The following is a 25,386-nucleotide window of genomic DNA, read 5'->3' on the forward strand; positions in this document are numbered from 1 at the left end:
TCCTAGGCACCTGAAGAACAGCAGTGCGGGAACTTGTTCTTTCTTGCTTATACGGTTTCTATGTGTAGGTGTCTGCTTTTCATGGATACTGGTTATTTCCCTACCAATGACTGTATTTTGTGAAGACCTCTTGAGTAATTGAGTAATTACTGCTTGCCAGTCAGAGAGCAGTGGGTTTCATGATTGTTGTACCCTTATTTTCATAAGAGCTATACAAATCTGTGTATTTTGAACATTTTTCTCCCCCTGCTGTCATTGACTCGTCCAGTTGGAATTGTAAAACTGCCAAACAGCAAGTGCAAAAAGAAGTGGGAGGATAAAAAGTAAGAGATTTTAATTTTTGAAAGGGAGGCACATTTCTCTTCCATTTTTATGTCCAGTGAGCCTACCTTATGGGGTCTCCATTTTTTGTTGTAAAAGCAGTTGAAGGTTAGGGTAGGGGATCAGTCCTATGAGGCTTCTGGTACACAGGTTTCTCTTCAAAAGGTTTTGCTGCAACCCTCATTTTCAAACTTATATATTTTCCTTTTGTGGAGGGATTTTTCAAATGATATATTTTCTCTATAGTTCTTTCTGCTCTGGGATGTTTTCACTCCTAGCTTCTAATTCTAGCCTTTTCCCTCCTATGTGAAACATATTTTTATCTGCTTGGGGAAATATAACAATAACAGAATTGGCAAGTCTTTCTACAGTAGCTCCCAGCATAAGATGACCTCTTTTCCTACAGCCAGCGAAGGAACCAAGAGCCTCTTTTGCCCATATGAAAACAGGCTGCTTGAATCTAGAGGAGAAGAAAATCCAGGAGCACCTGGTAGCAAACATTTCCCTCCAGAGCAGTTCTTACAACTTTAAACCAGAGAAGAATGATAACATAGGCCCTCCAAAGCCAACAGTACTTGAGCATACTCCTGAGAGCCTCTTTTGCTAGGATGTCTTTCCTTCAGCCTAGGAGAAGAAACAAAGATATACTTTCCTGAACTGCTTACTCAAATTTTGGGTTACCTAGTATTTTGAACAATTTAGTCTGACTTGGGTCCCGGTACTTTTCTTGTGAAACTGGAAGACTTAGAAATCTTACAGGTGGACTGGTCAGGAGAATAGTGCCACATTTCATTCACAGCTGGTTAACATTCAGTCTCAAAAGTTTTGTGTTTTTTTAAAGGAAAGCTCTAACACACTCAGCTTAGCCACTTACAGGAAAGAAAAGTTACTAGGGAAACATGATTTCTGCAATTTAATTTTTTATTCAACATTAGTCTTTTATTGTAAGCTAATTTCTGAAACTGCTTACTTCTTTGGTAATTGAGCTAAGTGAGGCATTTATACATGTGCTCGGGGGGGCACTTTAATGAGAGCGGTTCTGAAAGCCGCTCTAATTAAAGTGCCCACAGTGTCATGTGTATTCAGCATCCCACACTTCAAAATGGTGGCGGGACACTTTCAGTGAGCTTTAGTTAAAATTCCCCTGCTGCCAATTTGAAGTGCAGGGACAGTGAATTCACGTGATGTGGAGGCTACTGGAGCACACTAATTAGCACGCTCCAGCAGATTCACATCAGACTCGATTAATCGTGTCTGCTCCAACACTTGCTAATTAGCACATGTTGGAGTAAATCTCCATCATGTGTATAGGTGCCCAAAAGGTCTGGCCAGCCTGTGAAACTATTTGTCATTTGTAAGGCAGATCTAAGACTGAATAGCAAAGTGTTGAGAGCTGGAAAGAAACAAAAAAAAAAAGAAAGTGGTCAGGGCTTGAGCTCTGAACATGCACAAAGTATTGGACGTTTTGTCCTATTTCAAATTTTTTTAATAATAAATCCTATATTAACAATCTGAAGTGGTGTTGTCTTAGTACATAAATGTGTTTACATCTATCTGTAAATTGTTTTTTTGTTACATTGCTATTTTTTCTCACACTGTTTCTTTTCACAATTTCCCCCTCCTTTTCCTATCTCTTTTTCCCCTTTAGCGTCCTGAAGTTTTATTGAGCCATCCATCCAAGCCAGTAAGTGCCTTGGCAAACTGGAAGGCTATTGCCAGCCCCATTTGATTTTGTATGTGTTGCATGTGTACTTACTTATTTTTACATAGTTTATTGACGAGCTATTTTGGGTGTAGTTCTGAACAGGGTGGGTGGGGAGAAGGGAATTTTTAATATGTCTGAACAGCTGGACTTATGATAGCCTTGAGAAATGCGTTTGTATTAATTTTTGCTGCTTTTGCCTAGCTTTACTTTCCGTTGAAACAGCTTGCTATAGTGCAACCCCTTTGTTTCCCTTCATCCCAGTTGCTTGCAGCATTCTGTAGTTTTTTTGTCACCTCCATTATCTGTGCATTGTTAAAGCAAGATAGGAATAGAATTTCCACACAAATGTGACTTCTTGTTTGAAAGCATTCTGGTTAACCACTCGCATCATTGCATTGAAAGATGATGATCGAGTTACAGCAAGGAGGAAAGCTGCTAAAATGCTTGTGCAGCTATTATTCCTAACTAATGTTATTTTTGGTTTAATTCTGGACCTTATCGTGCAAGCTTTTACACTTGTAGTCAGTCAATTCTTTGTAATAAATGCATATGAATCTTTATATTGAAGATTATATCATCCATGATGCTTTGCGTCAGAAATTTTGCTGTGTGTGCACGCACGCATGCACGTACATACATACACTTTCATAGCATTAATTCATAGTTTTAATTATCTTAGAGTGTGGCTACAGAGCAACTCCATTGCTTTTTTTGTTGTGGGGAGGGGGACTCTACTAAAAATACCCCACCTACCTCCTCTCACATGGAGAACACAGGGGAAGAAAGTGTGAAGTAAGGTCCGGAAAGAATAGTAGAGATAAAAGCAGTTTTTAATGAACTGCTTGCTTGGAGCATAAAACCTCGCTCAACGTATTTTTTAAATGTTAACTATGTACAAAAAATAGACATTAAATGTTCTTAGGTGTCCATTGCACAAAGATCAGGCAAATTCATAATCTAATATTTCCCAAAGGAAATAAGATAAATATAATAATTGAAAGGTTAAGCTATTTCACAGTAGACGTAATTTTTTTTCATAAGGAAGGATAGAGCAATGCAAGTAAAATTAAGCAATTTAAAATACTATAAAATTGTAAGAAAAATTTACAGATTGTTATTAATCATGTGATAGAAGGGAGTGAATTAAAACATTTAAGCTTTTGGTTTGAAATGCTGTCTCCTTCACAACAAGAAGTATTAAAGATGTTCAGTACAGGTAAACCAATTTGAAAATGACTGAAACCAGTCTGAGATAAACCTGGTTCAATGTAGTATCAGACTTAAATGATTTGGGTCAAACGAGTTTATACAATGGCTGTCCTGGACCCCTTGCTGGTTTAAATTAAATCAGAGTCCCCCAGCATCCCAGCATGCTCCCTGGGCTGGGTGGGGCTCTGCTCTGCAGCAGGGCTGGTCCCTCCCCCTCTGTTCCCTGTCGAGAGCTCCAGCAGAGACTTCCGCGTGCCTTTTTCCCCCGCCCCCTCACACTCACTGTTAAGCAGGGATCCCTTCCTCCTGTGCCACAGCACAGACTGTAGCCAGCATGTAGTATGCTAGCTAATGCTATGTAAGGCTCCAGCAGAGACTGCAGACACAGCAGGGTCTGCCTGGCTTCCCCCTGCCCTACCTCCCTTGCTGCTCAAATAGGAAATCCCCCCCTCCCTCCCTCCCATCTCCCACACCAGGGATCCCAGCCCCACAGACCCTAGGCATGTGGTATACTAGCTAATGCCAAGAAGTGTCTGTGTGTGTCTCTCTCTAGTTTCACTGGGGCAAGCAGACAGAACAGTGGCTGCTTAGGGCTGTTTGGAGCTAATCAGCACGTCAGCCAGTAACCTGTTTTAGAAGTCTGAAATAATGGAGAGAGGCCATTGTTTTGCTAATTGGGTGATAGACTGTTATCACTATCAGCCCCCAGCTGGCTTGCTTGCCTGTCAGTTTGCTGCAGACAGCATGAGGAAGCAGGGAGGGAGATTGAAAATCTCCATATCATCAACAGATGCATGTACTGCAACCCCCTTACATCCCTCCCTTGCCTCAGAGTGCTAGACTGGGCCTGGGAGCTGACAAGACTCCCACCCCTTGAGTAGCCAGCACAGAAAAGCCTGGGACCATGCAGGCAGACCTCCCTGATGGGAGAGTCCTACTGGGGCCTGGCCACCGCCCCCTCAGCTCAGGTCCCTGCAGAAGGGAAGGGAGGGCTGCTCTAGTGCCCTCCACCTTCTAGCCTGAGCCACTGCAGGCATGTACCTGAATTTCCTCAGTCCAGAGAGAATGCCTGTCTGGTTCAGCCTAACCAGGTTCGACTAACCTGCAAAGATTGAATCAGTTCAGGCTTAGGCTTTTTGAATGTCTGTTCCTAGCCCCAGGGGCGACGTGCAGGTGCACGCAAGTGCATGTACACCCCCTGGGCATGGCAGTGCACCTCCTAGAAAAGGCGCTACCAATACTATTGGCGGTGCCTGCAGGCAGTCACCGCTCACCACCCCACTGCTGACACCGCCGGCGGCATCTGCGGGCGGTCCACGATCCCCGCTGACCGCTAATGCCAGCAGTGACTGTAGATGGTCGCCTCCCCCTCCCAGGCCCATGCGGAGCAGCTGGGTGCAGCACCTGCTGCAGGAACCGGGACCAGCCTCCCCCGCCTGCCCCCCGGGTGAGTCTTGCAGCTCCCAGTGTTATCTTTAGAGGTAGGGCCAGGGTGCAACTGGGACCTGCCTGCCCAAGGAGTGATTCCCATGGCCCCTCCTGCCCTGCCCAGGGTCAGAGCTGGGATCCCTGCATCCCTAGGCAGCAGCTCCAGCCTGCTTCCCCTGGTCCCCATGGAGCTGCTGCCACCCCCTCACTTGTCCTGCTGGAAACCTATGCCTCAGGTAACCAGCACTTTTAGCTTACCAGCACCCCCACTCGTGTACCCAGTAAAATTGAGTGAACTGAGAAGTGGATGTAAATCAGTTAAAACTGAATAACTTCAATAAAAAAATCAGGGAATTTATCAGTTAAAATAGATAAAGCTGAAAATGCGGAACACTATGCCGGGGCCATGCCATCAGGGGCGGGAATAGCGCCAGCCATGGGCACACAGGCCATGCCACTCCCACCACTTCACCATGGGCTTCCTTGGTGCCATTTGCTGCACCACCCCACCCCATGGGGCAGGAGCAGAAAGCAGATTCTCATAGAGGCAGGGAGCCTAAAGACTCCAGTTGCTGCATAAACTGGAAAAATAAGGTGTGCATCAGCCAGGTAGAAGCCCAGGGGCTACACAGTAATCCCTCACATGTTGTATGCAGCTTCTGGGCCACATGTGGAACAATTTTGCCCAATTGCCTTTCAAAAACAGTTCAAGCAGAAGACAAATGTAATGATTCAGCTAATGCAGTAGTTACAATTGCCTAAGACTGTGTCCTGTAATGCTGAGTTGCCAGGGCAGAAAAATAACCATTTCCTATGTTGCCTGCCTTGGCAATAAAAGACAATGCATACATTAAAATAAAAATGTGGGATTTGCCAAATATTGTAGTCAACAAAAATGTGAAAACAGTTTAAATTCTTGAGAGAGCAGTATCTTAACACCTTTGATTTTCCCCTTTGTCACCTGAATTACTGAAGTCAGGGAAGGAAAATGTGCAGAAATTAATCCAGCCTAAGCAAAATGATTTTTCAGTTATTCAAATGGGTTAAGGGGTTTTTGCTTAAATTTACCTCTCCAAAATTCATTATTGAACAAAAATGAAACATGAGTGAGTTTATCCCCAAAGTAATATGTCCAAAAGTTCTGTAAGTGAAAATAGAGGTATAATTATAACTGTTCTACAAGTTTAGCTATGTAGTTTGATACTATGCAAATGTGACAATAAAGCCAAGGTTATGTCAAAGACTAGGAATTACATACTTAAAGGAGAAAACAATTTTGTGGTCTTTATCAATAATATGTTGTACTTCCTTCCATTCATAGACCTCAGCATGTTTTATAACTTTCAGTATCAGACCTGCTTTGGAAGTGAGAGAACCTATGAAAAAAATTATTTTGGATTTGTATTTGAATTTTTTTTTACTCTAAAAATGTTGCTAAAATGAATCCTGTAGTGTTAAATTGGGAAGGTAGCCAATTTAATGTCTTCCAGATCTTGATGCAAGTTTGTGGGAAACCTAAATGCATTAGATTTCTCTTGTAAAATAACATTAGAATTTTAGATACGGTCACATAACACATTGTCAATGTAACCCACAAAATGGGCCACAGTCAGTGAGTAACTTACAGTCCAGGAAATGGTTTCCAGTTTGCACACAATCACATAACATTTTCTTTATGTGAGATGAGAGCATCTGTAATGATGTGTACTGTATACAAACAGCACGGGTTATGAGTCTTTCCCAGTAACATCTGTTGTGTAAGTAGTCATTTAATTCTATAAGAACCAGGCACTCCAGCTTGTTGGTTAATTAAAAAAAAAAAAATTAAAAGGAAATTGATTTCCTCCTTTCAGTAGAGTCTCTTGGGACATTGCCGAAGTGCTTTTATTAATATAGAATAATAGAATTCCAGGAGTCTCTTGATAGAACTCCATTAACTCTTATAGATTATTTGGCATGCTATAGCAACGTAATCCAATTAGCAACCCAGCATCACTTTTTTCCCCAAATTTTCTGATCATCTGATTATATATCTTGGATGACTTTAAAGGATGTAGAAGAGCATTTATTAAGACAAGCATTTTGAGCGATTGGAAATGCAACCAAATTCAATAGGAAAGAATCAGGCTGCCAAGTGAACTGGAACTGCGCACCCTTATGATCTGCTGGTATGGCTGGTTTCCTAGGCCTGGTGCTTTCAGCCATACTGCCCTTTTTGAGACCTACCATTCTCAGGATCTCTATTTCAGGACAGATGCACAAGCAGATTGTCTCAGGGCTGGGGACATGAAACTCCCAAAATTCCTGGCCCCAAGATAAGTCTACCTGGCATGTTGGCCCCAGAACTGGGTGGTGGAAAACTGGCTTCTTCACCGTGGCCTCTCACTGTTCTGTCACAATTGTTGTTGTTTTTGTTCAACATTCGTTGAACCTAAGATGGCTCAAATGTAGTATTTCAGACTCAATGAACTGACATTTTTGAGATAACTTCTTGTTGGAAAACTATAAGCAAAAGCTACACCTCTTGTATTAGTACTATTAGTATATTAAAGTTGGTCTTCCAACAGTAAAAAAATCTATCCTAACATTTATTTTTGCTGTCATTATGTCTGATTACATTTAATGGCAGCACTTGGCATCTTAGTTCTGATGATTTAGATTTACTACACTTTAGAGCAGAATCTTGGCACCTTGTGTATCTCCTGTTCACATAGAGGACATATGTACACAGAGGAGTGAGTTTTTTAAAGCTGCAGCTGCAATTCTCTATCTCATAGGTGTATTTTGGGAAAGGCTGAGATGAGTACAGAATGTGTTTGTCTATTCGTGGTTGGCAAAGAAGCTCCTTGAAAATTACTGCCAACTGAAGCAAGTTTGAGGAACCCTCAAGCTGTTATAATTTACATCAAGGGCTAGTTCTGCAAAATGAGGGCTGGAAGTTCACATGAAGACAACTTTGCTCTCTCCCCCTCTCCTCCATAGCTGTGCTGAGAATTTATCTCTGAGACACCTGGAATTCCAGTCCCCTTGGTTGCTTTATTTGAATGTCTGAATGTATTTCCATTTTATATGTACTTTTATGCTGCTTAGAAACTTTTTGATTCACTCTCAGCTTATATACATTTTTCAGGAGAACAAGATTCAGTTTGAAACAAACTCTTCGCACTTTTCCTCTATACCAGTGGTACCTAATTTATCTGGGTTTGAGGGCTAGATCTAGGACATGGAATCAGTCCCTAGGCTGGATCTGGTGCATTGTGTCAGTTCTGAGCCCCACAGGGAATGCATTTTGGCAGTAATGTGGCAAGTGACAGCTGCGTTAAACCCTGCTCCAGATATGGAGGAATCTGATGGTCTGGATCTGGCCCAGGGAGGCCAAGTGAGTTTGACACCCTGGCTTAGGAGCCCAGTGCTCAGTACACTTATTTCCATTTTAATAAGTGACTTTATTCTTTAGAAGTAGCTCTCTGGGTCCAGAGTCCCCTATGATGGTCATTAAAGATACAATGCATATGTACAAAATGGTTCTTGAACTCTTTTCTTTGCAGGCTCATGAAGCAACACTGGAGGCTAGAGCCAGTCCAGAACTGAATGAGCGATTCCAGCAGTTGGAGAAGGAGGTAGCTCGGTACCGGGAAGAATCCAGCAAAGCTCAAGCTGAAGTAGATCGCCTTCTGGAAATACTGAAGGAGATGGAAAATGAGAAGAATGATAAAGATAAGAAGATAGCAGAATTGGAGAGGTGAGATGGATATGTGGGTGGAAGGGAGCAAAGGGGGTGAAGAAAGTGGAGAACAGTTGTTTGGGGAAAACACTGGGTTTTGCAACTTTGATTCTCAATCTCAGTATTTTAGAAATGTAGAGCTCCTTTGTTACGCTTATCTGCCTGACTCTTCAGACAATGTCTGAATGTCTCCCCTGAGTCTTAAGGGAAAGGAGATGGTAAAAAAGGTGATGAGATCATGGTGTGTTTGGGGAATAAAAATAAATTACATTTAAGCTTCTGGTTTAATAATTCAATAAAATATCTTTGCTCACCACTCCAAACTGGGCAAAGAACCTGCAGCATTAATTGTCCAAGTCCCAGTTACAGATGGTCTTGTTATTTTTCTAGACCTTATTCATGATTTGTTTGAGAAGTTGGGTGGTGTGTGGTGAACCCTTTGGCTTTCTGGATCAGAATTGCTTGTAGTAAATGGCAGGGAAGGCATGAAAACCAGCTTCGCACCTTACTTACTTATCTTCCACTAAAACAAGGCTTATGTTACTTTCTGACACTTAATTTTGCAATGCGCTAATCTCTCTTTTTTAATTTTGGGTAGGGGAGGGTGTAAAAGTATATGTATTTTTTGTTGACTGTGTTATTTACTTTGAAGACTGACTACCCAGGATAAACTAAATGAAACATTAACTTAATTTTCTTGCATGCCTGGGCCATGTCAAGTGCCTTTTGGATGTTAGAATGGCTTCACATCACACTAGCATATCAAAATTTTTAACTGCATTGCATTCAATATTAGAAAAAGTACACAAGATGAGGAAGAGACCTGTCCTTTGTGACGCACTTAAAGCCAAGAATGCAGGACTTGATCTCCTCCTTGATGTTGCCACTTGTTTATTGGCAGAATTTGGCTGGCACTTAAATCTTACAGTTTTCTGAAAGGGCTTGAAAAATGGCTTTCTAAGGACTTGTGCAGATTCTAAATCCATTCAGATCTCTATCTTCTCCTTTCAGTGCATTTCCAGGGTGAATTAACTTGAAGGTATATTTGCTTCCTATCTTCTGTAATTTGTGCCTCTACTTTATGCATTTGTGCTTTTTCTCACAATCCCTTCCTTTGCTGTAGTGCATACTCAGATATAGAAATGACATACATAAAAATGTCTCTGCACCCATTTAAAAAATATTGGTAGTTGATGACACTATGTTGAAACCAGTGAATTCGGATGACTCTGCCTGGGTCAGTCTTTGGATGAACTTCATTCTTGTTGCACTGAAACTGGAATAACATTTTGAAATATTTCCACAGTCTTGTCTGTTCACTTGATCCTTTCCTCTTGTTTTGGCTTGGGTTTTTTCCATAGGCTTTTCTCTTATTTAGCAAGAATATTCCATGCCTGTGGCAGCAGGCAAAGCAGCTGAAATTGAAAAATGTAATCCCCCTTTTCCATCTTTTCTCCTTGCTAAACTACTTAACCCCACCTATAATATGCACTGTATTTAATGGGACATTTGGGCAATGGATATAGAGGCTAGATCTACTTAGTGTGTCCTTGAGGGAGGCAAAGGAAAATAGCAGGTGCAGTTTCATGTCGTATTTGTCTGGATTTTTTTACTTTTCGTAGCATATCTGTGATACCAGTTTGAGAACATAACTGCATTATCTTTTAATGACAGTAACTAAGGGTGGAGGTGTTTTTAACTGATTCATGGTCTTTATTCAAAAGTGCTCTCGGGCTGAAGTAATTTTTGGAATCATATTTTGGAAAAAATTCTTAGAAATATTCAGCCTTCCTTGTAACTTGTTCCCTCAGAAGAGAGGTACAGAAGAAAGAAAATGCCATTATCTGTCACATTTTCTGGACTAATGTTCAAGATTTAGCTCTCAAAAGCCGCAGTCAAGATCAGGACGTTGCTGTGCTACGCACCTTACAGGCACATAAAGGCATGGCTTCTGTCCTCAGGAGTTTATAGTCTGAGAAAAATATGAGAACTTCATAGTTTCATAGTTGGTAGGGTCAGAAGGGACCTGAGCAGATCATCAAGTCCAACCCCCTGCCACAGGCAGGAAAGAATGCTGAAGTCAAATGACCCTGGCTAAGTGATTGTCTAGCCTTGTTTTGAAGACCCCCAGGGTAGAAGCGAGCACCACTTCCCTTGGAAGTTGGTTTCTCTTACACTTTAGTGCAGGGGTACTCAACCTTATAAATGTTGGAAAGTGACTTTTTCAGTAAAGAAATGCAATTCCAGAGAGTTGCAAAATAATCAGGGAGCGATTTTGTATTGTGATGTTTGTTTCCTACTGTTTTTAAACACAAGTTAGTCTTCCCATATTAATAGAAGCATAGTATCACAATGCCTGGATGTCATTCCACAGTCTGCTGCACTGATAATTTTTCAGTAACCTATGACTGTTCAATGCAAGCTGGTCTTATTCTGTGTTTTCTCTCTACTGCTATAAAGTACCAAGTGGCTTTTTATCTATTCATCCTGTCCTCCTCTCTGTTTGGAAGATGAGATGGCATAAAGTAGTTCTCCTTCCTTCTCAAATTCGTGGTGTGGAAGGCTGGGAAATTTGTCCTAAGTAAGCAAGCAAAGAAGAGAACACTACTATGATCAGCATTTAGTGTTCTGCCTAGGACTCTGTAAATCAGGATAAAAAACCAGATTCATGCACTCTCTGAACCCATCTACTGGGTCAAAAGGTCTTTCACCTCCAGAGGCAGAAGCTGAATATCGTTGGTCTCAGACCATGAACTCATCAGTTACTGTGAGCAGTAATTTCAGGTCGAACAGTAATTTAACTGTAGTAGGAAAAAAGCTGAAGGTTTTAGACCCTTATAACAAGGTTTCCTGTAGTATAATTTTAATGTATCCATATTAATTTATGCATGACTTACTGTCCTTGGGTAATGTTGTCCAAACTATTCTTCATTCTCCCCATAGTCACAAAGTTCTCATATTTTCACACATAAGCAGAGATGTGTTTGCTAAGTGTACATGTTGGGTCTGTTTTTTTGTCTTCTGTACTTGTTTAAAACATTTTTACATGCTCAGCTTATATCCATGACAGTATTAGAAAGGCTTCTCTCTAGCTGCAGTCTGGTTTTGATCCATGAAGAACATGTTGGCTGTTTTTTGCTATTCAAGCTCTTCAGTGCAAAGATGACCCTTGGCAGTTAGAAAGACTCAGAACAGTTGGAAATAAGGAAGAGCCAGCCAACTCTATTTGCTGAAGCCAGTCACTACTTTATAGTGGAGAAGAAATGAGCTATATTCATAGCACAGATCTGATAGTGATGAAGATATGAACTTCCAGCAACAGAAGAAGGTCAAAAGTCCTTCCCTGCACTTCCAGCCCCACTGAAAAAGAATATAAGGCAGTTAAACAGCATGCCCTGAGGAGAACGGAAATAAGTAGCAAGACTGTATGAGCAGAGGGAGAGAAGGAAAGGGAAACCAAGAAAAAGAAAAATAGAAGACGGGATAAATTGGAGAGGGAGACAAAATAAAAAACAAAATGGCATCTTTTTATACTTTTCAAAGGGGGGGAACTGCATTAAATCCAGTTTAAAATATGGACATTCTCTCTTTCTTTCTTTCTCTCTCTCTGTCTTGTAGTTCTACAAGGGTGTTACTCAGTTATGATTGGGAGGGTATGGATCCACAAAATACCATATTTACATGAAGTCTATATAATGAAAGAGCTTGAGAAGTGCACTAGAGTCAGCAGCAAACTCAAAGCAGCAGCTCGTTAATTTACAATTTCTTTTGTGGGTAGGTCTTTGTTCCATCCAAAGGGGATGTGGGAGATTGGGCTTGCCTAGCATTTCCTTTGGATGAGCAATTTAATAGGTCCCCTTTGCTTGTGTCGTTGTACAGGGACATGTTTGGCTATTCAGTTGTTTTTACTAACTGCTGGTTTTCTGTATTGCCATCCTCTAATTGCCTCTCTGTGTTCCTGACTTTTCATTTGATATATTTCATTTGTTTTCCCACCCTTCCTTTCCATTTTTGTCTTCCAATGAGTTGTTTTATATGTGTGGGGGTTTTTTGGACTTGCTTTTTTCTTAGAAAGCACGCCTCCCACAAATTGCATCCTCCATACCAGGTGTCAGTCCCTGCACCGCAACACGTTGGGGGGTTTGTGTGGGACTTCCTGGGAAAGTGAGTGTCACGTAAGGCTACTGTTTTTTACTGGGATGGAATGTTACTGCTGGCTGGCTGAATGAATGGATGGCTGCTGCTGCTGTTAGTGTTTGCTGCAATTATGCTTGTTTTTCTTTTTTGGATTGAAACAGAACTAATTATGCCAAATTCCATTCTAACCGTCTTTGTGTTTGTCATGTTGCAGTGGTTATGGGCACAGTCCAAATAGCTTTTGTCATGACTCCTTACATTTGAAACATTGCAAAACCTATTTTTATTTCAACTTTTTCTTTTTACCGTCTCTCACCCTTGGCCCAAAACTCTGCCACCGCATTGGGCCTATACTAAACAGCTCCAGTACTATAAATTCTTTCAAAATTTGAGCTGATAAGTCTGTATTGCCTCATTCCCATGTCTCTTAGTAACAATCAGCATGTGGTAGAAAAGGAAAATTAAAATGGAAGAAGACAAATGAAGAATGGCATTGATCATCACAGCTATTGCAAGGGTTAAAATACCTTTACATTGCAATATTGTGTGGACCACACAGTGTCGATCCTGTGTCAAAGAGAGGTTAATAATTATTCTCTTCCTGTACTCTGTATCTCAGCACAGTAGGTAGTTTCTTTTGAGGTAGCTAAAAGTAAGAGGATTCATTCTCTATGTCCCTACCAACATCATCCTTCATGCACAGAGGCTGTTGTATTTCAGTATGTCCTAAAAGTTCCAGAAAGCCAGTAATTTCACTCAGATTAGAGTCATGTAAATGTCTAACTTGTTCAGGGTCTTAATAAGAATGGAGAGGCTTTCCTCTGAGCACATTCCTGGTAATCTCATCCTTACATACAGTACCTTGAATTACTGAGATTTCATTTTTCTAGCTGGGTAGCTCATTTTATTACCATGTTTGCCTAAATTTTATAGCAGTCTTCTTACAAAAAATTTTGAGTAGAACAGGGATAAGCCATTTTTTCCAGCAGGGTGCCAAAATGACCCAACTTGGGTCTGAGCTGGTAGGCACTAGGACCTGACTGCCTCTGCTGCTTCTCCCTGATGCTCATTTGTGGCACTGCTAAGGGAGAGCTCCCCACTCTCATGAAACCCCCAGAATCTGGCTGCAGTGCAAGCCTGCCAAAAGTTTGGCCTCTAGTGATATAGGTATAGCACATCCTGCATCTGTGCACAGGGTGGAGCTAAATTACTCTCCAGTCCTATGATAAGTCATTCTTCTATCCTAGCAAACACACATGCTTTGCCCCTGTGCCTCTTAGTATTTCCACGTTTCATCTTGGCATATTTTGTAGGAAGTCTCAGCATCATGCATGGTAGGGAGTGGTAAAACTGTGACCATGGGGTTCTCAAGTTTCACATTTAATACAGAAGTTTGGACCTCAGAACTGCACTGCTGACTTCTTTTCCTCACTTTTTCTTATCCTTCTCTGCTGGAATAAATCTACAGTCGCCTTCATGCTGTCTGGGTGACAACACTGAGAGTACAAGAGAAACAATGTTCCAGCTCTCAGAGCTAGTCTAGCAACAGAGAAGTCTGTGGCAGTTAGGAAGAGCTATTTCAAGGATTTTAGCCTTTACAGCTGTGAGCTAAAGAGTGCTTTGTTGGTTGAGGGAGTTGGTACAGGTGCAGTCCAGTCAGCGTGTAAGACCTATCAAGAGATGCAGCATGGTCAGTTCAGATAAAAATATATCAAACTTTAATATATCTCTGTTAAGGCTATGAGTGAAAATTATGGCTTTTCATTAAATTTGGGTGAATTTTCATAGAGAGGACAAAACAAACCTACCAGATATCCAGGCAGTCCCTAGCCAAATTTCAAGCCTTTGCCCAAAAAGCATGGAGTTCCTAGAACAACTCAGTAGTTAAAAGAACTCCATTAACATGGGTAAAACAACCTGTTTTCTCACAATCCTTTTCCTAGCTAAAAGTAGCTAAAACATTTTATGTGACACTTCCCCCCCTCCCCCCAAAAATAAATAAATAAATAAATTACTGCCTGTGGTTGACATCTGTCATGGAAAATGTCATCCTGACTACTAATTTAGCAAAGTTATAAGCAACTGAAAACAGGGACTTGTAATGGCAAGACTTAAGTAAATACCCTCAACTATAATAAATATTAAAGAAGTACTCTTGCACACATCTAATAGAAAATTAAGATTGATCATGTTTTCTGAAGAAGGAAGTGGAAGAAATCTGACTAAGACCTAGTTGCTTCCTTCGTGTTTATTAACATTTGTAAAGACTGGTACATCCTTGGCTCCAAAACATTTAACATTTACTTCTTGAAGTAATTTTTTTCTCATTGTACATATTTATTTTTTTAAGCAAGACAAAGGTAGATTTGAGGCCTCCCCCCCAATGTTTCTTTCCGTTCCTTCATCCTCCTCCTTATATTATCTTTAATCAAAGTGAACGATCAATTACAAAACCCAGGTGGAGTTCTCTAAAGGAGAAGTGTATTCATTTTATACCATGATAGCTACTCTGAAGAGAAAAGAATATGAGGCTTAAATTTTAGAAAGTTATTTGTGTTGTGGAGCCCCTGTACTTTTGGGTACCTAACATTTTACCCCTCTGGAATGACATTGCTGATCTCAGAGTGGCTGTTCTTATACAGTAACACTTTAAGAACTGATTAGAATTGGAAATTATGGAACAAGAAATCATCCAAACACTGGATTGTGTTAAGTACAGTCTAAGACAGAAGTGCTCAACTTTCGGCCCGCGGGGCAAATGAAACTTGCGGAACATTGGCATCTGGCTCACAGGGCTGGAAACTTGCCAGTGGGGGAGCAGTGGCAATTAATACTGCCACCTCTCCTCCTTTGCCAGTGTCCAAGCTCCACACACCGGGTCTGAGCCAGTTCCTTCAGAGCATCTGATAAAGAAGCCTGCTGTTTACAAAAGCTTTGACTATGAATCTCTGATTTAGTTTGTGGCCGCACAGTAGGGGATGCTGCTATGCAGAGCCAGCCATCTCACTGTGCCAGAGCCAACAACCTTGCTTCAGGAGCCTCCCACAGGGTGCCTGCCACCAGCTGTCCTGCTTCCTGGAGAACATCCACAAGCCTGGGGTAATGCTGCCACCACCCAGGCACTGGTCTCTGTTAGGGCTCTGTGCAGCCCCAGGGCACATGGACTCTGCAAGTCTTGGGGTTGCTTTGCCCACTGGTAATATTTCTGGGTTCCTCGTTTAGCCCAGAGCCTCCCAGGATCATCTCAGGTAGGACTGAGGGAACATAGACAGGTCTGCTGGCCAGGCTGGGAGCAAAAAGGCACAACTCTCCCCTCTACAGTGAAACATCCAGGCATGCTGTAACCAAATGCCTTTATTGATCGGGGGGGTGTAGAACAAGGAAGTCAGAATACACTTTGAGCAAACATAATCAATCAGAGTCTTACACAGTCTTGGATGTAATAGTTCTTTTAAAACGCATCTGCCTAGACATAAATCCTAACTCCTAGCTAATTTCCAAGTTTTTACTTACAGAAATTCATCCAGGCAGAAGCCTGGAGGCAGTTTGCTTGTGACTTTTCAAAATGCCTGCTGAAGGAAGAGCGTTTCCCCCTCCCCTCAGGAATTTATCTGACCCGGTCACCTGGCTGACCAATCTGAACCAAATAGAAAGCAAGTGGGACAGAGAGGGGTACATCTGGAATGACACAAGGGAGAGCAGAGAGAGGGGGATTTATTCACATAGTCTACAAAAGGCAAATGGACCCTGCCTTTTACCTAACTTAAGACACTTTAAAGCAGTCTGCCTTTTAGAAGGTAGGTGCTTAGCACCTTTAAAGAAAATGTTGAGCGCTGTACTCTGAACACGGGATTGTATTAAGGTGTCCTTGGTTGTGTGTCTAATATTGCTAATCACTTTTGAAATGTAGGCCAAAGTAAAAGGGCAGAGAAGAGACGTAGATATGGCCAGCAGCTGCAATTGTTTTCATAGAGAATCTGTAAAAAGCCATTATTTTGTGGCAACATCAATTTTCTCTTTCTCTTTCTCGTTCTCTTTCTCTTTCTTGAAAAAGCAATTCCCTGGATTGTGGGTGGTTCTTTCCCATTCGTTTTTGGTTAGCTGCTGTTTATTTCCCTTTCTTTCGCTTTTACTTTGGGGAAGCAGCGAGTGGTGGTGAGGAGATGAGTACTTACTTTTTCTTTTTTTACAGACCAGAGAACAGGGATAGTTCAACCCTCCACTTATCCAGAGGTCAGGCCTGGTGCGCTCAGCTGTTGAATGAGCTGTGTGTGGTGCCCCATCATTGACCCTAGCTTGAGTGAGTGGCACTGATTAGCTCCACATTCAGTCAGCAAGACTGACACTCTTGAGCACTCTGTTGAGACTGTCCCTTTTATTGAATTTGGCAGCAAATTGGGAACTGCGTTTTATCGGCTGTTCCTCAGACAAAGGGCCAGAGGCGTGATCTTGTAAAAACTGGGGGGGCGCGCACACGAGAGAGAGAGAGAGAGAGAGAGAGAGAACTCTAATACAGGAAATTAAAAAGGGGGCTTGATCTTTCTCATGAGTAGTTCAGGGTTAATTATCTGGTATTATTTGAGTCTGTCATTTATAGAGAGAGTAAGAGTTGTTGCCTTTGATGAGGATTATACTTTGGCACTATACCAGTGTTGAGCTTAAATTTTCAGCTATCTCCCAAAGCAACTGCTAGACAATACAATAGACAAAGCATCTATAATTGCATATCAAGAACAGTGGTAAAATGCAAGAAAAAAGAATGCAACTTTATTTACATTGTTTATTTACATTATTAAAACATACAAGTTAAGGGTTTGCATAATGAGGACTGACTCTTAAGTGCTTAATCTGCATCTTATGCAAAGAATTCCAAAAAGACTGCTAGCCAAAATATTGAGGAAGCTGAACATTTCCATATTTACAAGCTGGTGGCTCAGGCATATGAAATCTGTTACCTTCTGCACCAGAGCACCTCTGTTGCAACAATAACAATAAAAAGGGCAGATGTCAAGCACTGCCAACAGAGCACATCAAGAATGAAAGGGAACTATGGCAGTAGCTAGAATGTAAATTAAATAAATGCTAGCCCTGCTCTGCCCAGGACATTTGCAGTGAAGGAACACACATGCTCAGGCACTTGCTCACCAATTTCCCCATGTTCTGCTCAAGTGAAAGGAACAGATCAGTCCTCTGCTTTCTTCCACAAAAATGCAGTTTTATAAAAAGATTCCTTTGTGGGTGCAGCCAGTTGTAACACTTGAACTGTTCCAAAAATGTCACCAGTTGGAAACCATTCCACAACAGTTCTCAGACAGGAGCGTCTGCATGTACACTGCTAAGGGTTCTTAATCCCCAAGAACTCCCTGGCTTTTCTAACCACTTAAGTACTTTGCCTTTTCAGCAATTGCCTAAAGATGTGTGTGCAGGGTAGAACCTGCTGGGCAAGGCTGGCTGCAGGAATGCAGCACAGAGAGCAAGGAACAATTAACAGTTCACAGACTAATTCACTTCATCTTGAGCCCAGAATTGACAGCCATTCTGTTCTATTAAGTGTTCATAGTGCAATGGCTCCCCCCCCCAACCACCCAGCAATCAGCAGGTGTTTACTCTTACAGGCATAAATAACCTTCCCCCACAACCCCACAAGCAGGGGGCTATAAGCTTCACCATAAATCTGGCTACCTCATCACCCTCAGTAAGCCTGGGACACCTGCCCAGGTTCCCTTGCAAGGAAGTGACATGGAAGGTTTCTGCTTTCTCACTCCTGTGGGACTCTGGTTTCTGTAGTCAGTAGATCTTTGGGCAATACTGGGGTTGCATCCCAGAGCAGCCCCATTGCCCTGAATGGGTTTGGGAGCGGGGTGGGTGGGGATGAGAGCAGTGCAGTTTGGGATGCCTGGAGAACTGACTAGGCACTAGGCCTGGAATGTTGTGTTTGCACATAACATTGAGCCAATTCAAGTAGGACTGGCTCAACATGGTATGTGATTTTCCTGGTCTGCTTTTGAAACATTTTAGGAAGTTTAAACTGGACTAAAGTTGTAAATTCATCTAGACTCTTGGGGTTTAAAGTGTATTTAGAATGTTCTGAGTGTTATATCTGCCCACAGTCACTGTGTGGCCAAAAGAAAAGGCACAAATGCCCTTTCTTTCCCAGGACAGCTAGAATGAAGACCATGTCCCCTTTGCTGCGCAGCTGGAGTGAAGGAATCACAAACAGTATTAATATTAATCATAGTACATAATCACCAAAGCTGGAGAGATTGGTGAGAGATTACCCATGGATCCTCTCTACTCAGTCAGAGTTCAAGAACAGTCATTTTATACACTCATCCCCAAGTGTCTGAAATTAAAGAAACAGACGTGTCCCCTCCTCGCTACAGACAGATGGGAGGAATGTGCTCAAGCATGTGGAATAAATTGTGGCCAGATTAAATCATCCTCCTTAATCAGCAGATTTATATTTTTCCCAGGGCTGAAATAGTAAAATGATATGCATCTTATCAAATTTGTTGATATATTACTTTAAAATCTTGTTTAGTCTGGCTATAACTTTGGTATAAGCTGACACAAGCTTTTAAAAGGAATGCAATTCCTTATAAACTAGCATTTAATTTTACAATTGTGTTGTATCTCTCTTTGACTGTTGTGTCAGAGTTACACTTAGGGGGGCTGGGGAGAGAGGCTGCTGCTGGATCTTGTAAGGAATGCTATGAGCGTGTGTTCTTGCTCAAAGGGAACTTGGCTGTATGAAATAGCAAAAATAATTACATTGCTTCATAACTGAACATGTCTTATTATTTATCTGAACCTGCTTGCTTGGGCCTGCTTTATGTGGGAGGATGCTTGCTTCTTTGTGTTGTTTTCTTGGCCAGTTTCACTGATGTAGAGCAAGGAAGAAAGACTGTGCACTGAGATGCTATTGCTGAATCTTCCTTTAGTTTCTTCTGAGCATAGTCCTCAGTGGTTTATGCTGTATAACTTATTTTCAGTACCTAAACAACACCACAGTTCCACAATTCCAAAGAGCCTATAGTTCAAAACTATAGTTCCAATGAACTATAGTTCAAAAACTCAATACTGTATTCACTTCTTATATTGTAGATGTGTATTAAGATGGTCCTAAAGTCCTGTTTCACAATTTTCAGAGTTTAAAGTTTTATAGAAATTGTTAAAAGGGATTCAAAATAATATGCACTTCCTTTGTCTTGGTTAGAAGAGCTTGCTTCTTAAAAAGCTAAGCAGGTAGTGCAATTTTGCTCTGTATGAACCTTGGCAGCTGCTAAATAGCATTATGGAGAAATTGTAGGTAACTTCAACACAGAGTTTCCAAGACTATTCTGTCTCTCTCTCTACCGCCAACTGGAAGAACTTATGCGCTCATGAATTATATACTATAGTCTTGTTTCCACTGAAACAATACCTATTAACCGTAACACAAAAAGTAAGACAATACAACTTGACTGTGGCACACAAAATGTGATATAGCTTCACTACTCAAATCACAATAGACCATTGCAAGCCACATAATCTGTTTCCCAATGGACATTTGTCTTTCCTTTTTATATTTTAATTTTATTTTTAATTAACTTATTAAATATAGGTATTCAGTTAAATTTCTGGAAAGCTGTAGTATGGTTACAGTTTCTACAATTTTCTGTATATATTAACAGAATCTATTGGCGTGCTAATGACCAAATTCAAAATCCTAGTAATTTTTTTCACAGTCTTTTCCTGTAATTCCAATCTACCTACCTTTCAGTTTTACCCCATATAAAAAGATTTCTCTTGCACAGATATTTATATTGGAGAGAATCACAAACCTCAGGTAGTAGTTAATTTGTGCTGAAGGAATGAACGCCATCGTATTTAAACTTTTCTTTGTCCCTCATATTTTTTTATGTCAGATTATATCCCATTTAGGGCTTTTGGTATTGTGAGTGGTCCGGCCCTCAAGGGTTAAAAGGCCAAACTGACCATTTTGAAACCAGGAAGTGTATTTTTCATTCCTATTTTTATTAAACAATAGAATAGAGCATGAAGTTTCAAATCCAAGTAAGACAATTATTCTGAATTTATGGATGTTTCTTGGTTATATCACTCTTATCAGTGAAATTGACATTGGGTATCTGTGGAAAAAAAGTTATTAGCATTTATGATACAGGGAGACAATAATGAACCTGTAGGGCCTCTGTCTGTACGGGGATCTCCAAAATTCCATCTTGATTTTTCCTGTTCAACAATGTTGGAGAAAACTGTCAAAGATGAGCCCGTTTAATCATTATTGTTTTTAGATTGCACCTTATATGGAATTTGTGGTAGGTTAGAATTAAGACAACATCAGAATGGGATAGAGATGCTTTTTTCTTTTTCTTTGGGAAAAAGTTCTAGCATCAAAACTGGGTTTCCTTTCTAGGTTTGATTTGATAAAACCTGAAGCCTTATTCCACTTAATGTTGTCATTTTGACCCTTCCTAACAGACATGTATCATCATCATCAGGGGATATAGTTCTACTTAAATGCATCCTTTTTTAACCACTAAGGAAAAAGTAAAGCCTGGGAGTCTAAGAAGCCTACCAGGGTTCTAAAGCTACCATGTAGTCAAAAACCACATTTTCAGAAATATTAGAAGTATTATTCTTGAAGTTGACATTCTAGTGTGGTACTAGAGATATCGGAAGTTGATTTATTTTTCTTCCAAAAATATTGGTTATACATGAGAGAAATTACTTCAACAGAACTTGCCTCTAGGTGAACTGGTGTAATCTAATTAGGACGCACATTTTGTGAATTGGATGTTTGCAGACCCTTGGTCCTTTGTATCTCTGAAGAATTGTATGTGTCTCTGTGTGTGTATCCATCTTTAACTAATACTGTTACTTGTTTTACCCTGTTTTCTTGAGCAGTGTTATCTTTGGATATTGTTCTCACAAACCCTTTCTCTAACTCTTTCTCTTTCGCATCTCCTTCCTGGATTTGCTGCTTTCTTCAGCCTCACCTCAAGGTCAGTATCCATCTTAAACAAGGGTTTTTATTAGATGTCTGTGTTTTAATTTAACATTGAGATCTAATTAAAGATCAGAAATCATATAACATAATCCGTAAAGCAGAGGACCAAGCGTCTGGTCCATTTTAGGCAACAGGGTGTGGTAGTTTGGCAGGTTAAGGAATCTGTTTTAGAAAAACACAAGAATTGGACTTGATCATCTGACAGAATTCTCTATTTTAAAGCCAGTGTATGTTAAGGGACATCAAAGATTGTAATGCACCAAGGACATGAAATTTGGAAGAAGGAGATGAATTGGTACCAATATCTTCAGGTTATGTGGTTCCAGGAATGGAAAAACTTTATGGAGGCAAAAAAACGACATTAAGACACTTTGTTTTGATTTTCTTGGTTTTCTGTTATTTTGGGAAGGAAAAGCATTGACTAGTGATCATGGTCTCTGATTCATATTAAATGTAAGATCAGTGTATTAATTGAGTGGGCATATTCTGATAAAAGAGTGTGGCTGAGACTTGGCTCTGTGGTGCTGCAGAACCCAATGCAGGGTACTTGGTTCTTGTTGACTAGTCATTCTGGCATAACAAAAACAAAGGGCTGGAAGTTAGCCAGACAGCCTAAAATTACAAATTAGGTAAAACATTTTAAGAGTGTGGATGATTAATAGAGCTGTGCAAAGCTTTAGTCCCCGATTCCATTCAGCGGAGATTTGGCCGGATTTGGTAGTTGAATCTACAAATCTGAATTGAATCAGAGGACTCTTTAATTGCTCCGAATCAGTTTGGAGAGATTCAGACAGATTCGGCGATTTGGACATAGACACAGCTTTAAATGTTTTTTCTACATACCTCTAGGTAGCAGGGGCTCTGAATGCTGTAGTGCTGGGGCAGATGCAGCATTCCACAGAATCACGGGGGGCTCCCCAGCATGCTTGGCAGCAGACCCAGAAGTGGACCAGAAGTAATTCCAGGTCCACTGGGGAGTGTGCTGCCCCCCCCCCGTATCCCCCCTGCTGGGCGACTGGTGTCTCCTGGGCCTGGGGGGGGGGGCACCTGGGCTCCCCCTGCTGCTGATTATCAGGCTGGGGGGTCCCCTGTGTGCTCCTTGGCAGACCCAGAAGTGGACTGGTCTACTTCTGGATTCACTGCCAAGCATGCTGGAAAGCCTCCCATGCTGCTGTGGGATACTCCATCCGCCCCATCACCACAGTGATCACGAGCCACACCTGCTACCTCAGGGTATGTAGAAAAAACTTCTAAGGTTGTGCCTGTTGCCAAAGAGCTGATTCACTGAATCAGCATTGAATTGTCAGATTTGGATTCGGCCAAATCGGGGACAGTGATCCAAATCAACGGTGTGAGGGGATGGGGTGTGTCACCTGACGTGAGTCCCCCTATCCCCGTAACGGCCTCTGGAGAGGAGGGGGGGTACGCGCCTGCCCATTCCCGCTTCCGCCGATCTCGCCTGCCACGACTTGATGTACTATGGGGGTTCACCTGTGCGGGGAAGCTGGCGGTCCGGATGGGGTACCTCGTCTTCAAAGTCCAGGGGTCCTGAGGGCTCCTCCTCCCCTACACCCTCGCCCGCTCCTCCGGGCTTTCGCCTCCGTCAGGAGGGCTCCCTTGTCCGTGTACCAGTCCTGCAGTGGGGTACCGCCCTCACACTGCAGGACCCCTTTAGAAGTCCTTACGGTACCTGGCCCGGCCAGGTGCTGCTAGCTCCGACGGGTCTGGGGTATCCGTACCCCTATTGACAGTCTTTCGAGACCCGGGGGGGGGGGGGGGGGGTGCGAGGCTTACCCCCCTGCCCGCAGGTCTTCTTCCGCGGCCAAACTGCTCGCAGCCGCCGGAGAAGGGTCCCTCCGTCAGAACCTCCCGTTCCAGTCCCCTCCGGCGCGGCTGCCGCCGGCCCCCTTGTTACCGGTTCGTTGTCTCGAGTTGCCGCCGCCTCTGGCTCCACTGCTCCCAGCTCCACTGGCTCCTGCGGTGTGGTTCTGGGCTCTGCAGCTCCCCGCGCCGCCGGCGCCGGCTCCTGCCGCGTGGCTCCCGGCTCCACGGCTCCCGGCTTCGCTGCCGCCTGCTCCTGCCACGTGGCTCCCAGCTCCGCAGCTCCCAGCTCCGCCGCCGCCGGCTCCTGCCGCGTGGCTCCCGGCTCCGCAGCTCCCGGTGCAGGCTCCGGCTGGAGCCTCAGTCCTCCTCTGCTTGGGGTAGGTGGGCTTCTTTTATTCTCCCGGGCCGGTCCTGGTCCGGCCCAGTCCGAGTTCCGGGAAATGCTAAGCCCCCGGCCACGCTTCCGGGTCGGGCCCCGGAAGTTGGGTGGAACTCCGGCGTTCCCCGCCCGACCCTGGCCCCCTGGGGCCTTGACCCCCTCACAAACGGATTGAATCACTGTCCCTGATTCGGGCCAAATCCAAATCTAATGGGGCCCATTTTGCACACCCATAATGATTAACCAACATCCACCCTCTTAAAATGGTAGAAACAAACTACCAGAGGAACCAATGATTGGAAATCTTTAAATCAAGACTGGATACTTTTCTGGACGGTAGGCTTAAGCAAAAACAAGTTAATTTGTTTAAATACAAGAACAACAGGATGAAATTCTATGACCTGTATTGTAAGGAAGGTAAGACTCTTGGCCTCTTTAAAATTTAATCTATTTTGGATCCTTGTCTTTCTTGGCTGGTGAAATCCTGCTGGAAAATACTGATAAAAATTGTCAGAGACTCTTTTGAAGCAAATAGAGATCCTGGTGTTCTCTGTTTTTAAAATCACAAATTCTTTGATTAAGCCCCCTCCCCCCCCCAAAAATTCTTTGATTAAAACCTTAAAATCCATGATTTTTCGTGATTAAGATGAAATGCCACTATATATAGGTATCAGTGGAACACAGTATTTTATTGATACATTTACAACTTTAAAGCAATTTGGAAGCCTACCAGTGCCTCAGTCACCATAATAAAATAATATTCTAAATATTTATAAATAATAAAATTATAATAATATTCTAAATACCTATAAATTCTGGCGTTTGATTTTTGAGTTTTTTATCATGGAAAATTAGAGCGCCCCCTGCCCCCTTCACTTATCAGGGCACAGGTGCAGCCCTGATGCTGAACAGCCCTCATGTACCAGTGCCCTGACAATGCCATTGCCCCTCACTCATGACCTCCTAGCCAGTACTCCTCACTCCCCACCCACAGAGCCCTGCTCCCCTTTCCCCCCTGCTGGTGCCCCTCACTCCCCAACCATGCCCCTGCCTCGCACACAAATCTGGTGGGCATGTGCTCTCCATACCACCTGGGAGTGCATGCAGTGGCAGGCAGCCAGCCCCTCCCCTCTCCTGCCCACCAGATGAGCTGTCCGTGGTTCCATACTATTCTCTGGCTGGGGCCTGCGGCCACACATTCCATCCCTGGGCCCCAAGCCACCCCAGCTGGACAGGAGCTCCAGCCCCAGCCCCACCCAACTCACTCCCTCCTTCACTATGGGGGCCTCTATGTCTCTCAGCCCCCTATACCAGACTTACCTTCAGGGCGCTGCTCTCCAGGCTGTCTGGCAGCCATGTGCATGTGTATTTGCACAAATGCACATGGCGCCCACAGTGATCGCCCTTCTCCAGCTCCCTCTCAGCAGAGAGTTCAGCCTGCAAAGGGACACCCCTCTCCCCCCCTTTCCCATGTTTTTCTCTTTTAAAGGAGAAAATCTGCATTTTACCATGTTTTTCCATGGTGAATGGAAAACCCAGATCTCTGATGATAACTGATGTATGCTCCTGCATAGCAATTCCCCCTCCCTTTTTAAAACAGCTAAAAAGTAGGTTTGTCCATAGCTTTGGTGGCTTTGTTTTGCCAGATC

At 42.6% G+C, this 25,386-nt stretch overlaps 1 protein-coding gene across 15 annotated transcripts in view; it reads left to right on the top strand.

Annotated features, from left to right (window-relative positions):
- Nucleotides 1-25,386, top strand: part of ERC1 (ELKS/RAB6-interacting/CAST family member 1) — a 478,195-nt gene that overhangs the window by 204,462 nt on the left and 248,347 nt on the right. For 8 of the 15 annotated variants that reach the window (XM_090043415.1, XM_090043421.1, XM_090043416.1 and 5 more), the window contains 2 exons: nt 1,970-2,005; nt 8,212-8,405. In XM_090043415.1, coding sequence (XP_089899541.1) covers nt 1,970-2,005; nt 8,212-8,405 — 230 coding nt within the window. The remainder of the gene's footprint in view (nt 1-1,969; nt 2,006-8,211; nt 8,406-25,386) is intronic. The other 7 variants (XM_090043417.1, XM_090043418.1, XM_090043423.1 and 4 more) reach the window with 1 other exon arrangement.

The sequence above is a fragment of the Crocodylus siamensis genome, chromosome 4 (assembly GCF_052110815.1).
Source record: "Crocodylus siamensis isolate JL-2025a chromosome 4, ASM5211081v1, whole genome shotgun sequence".
Lineage (NCBI taxonomy): Eukaryota > Metazoa > Chordata > Crocodylia > Crocodylidae > Crocodylus > Crocodylus siamensis.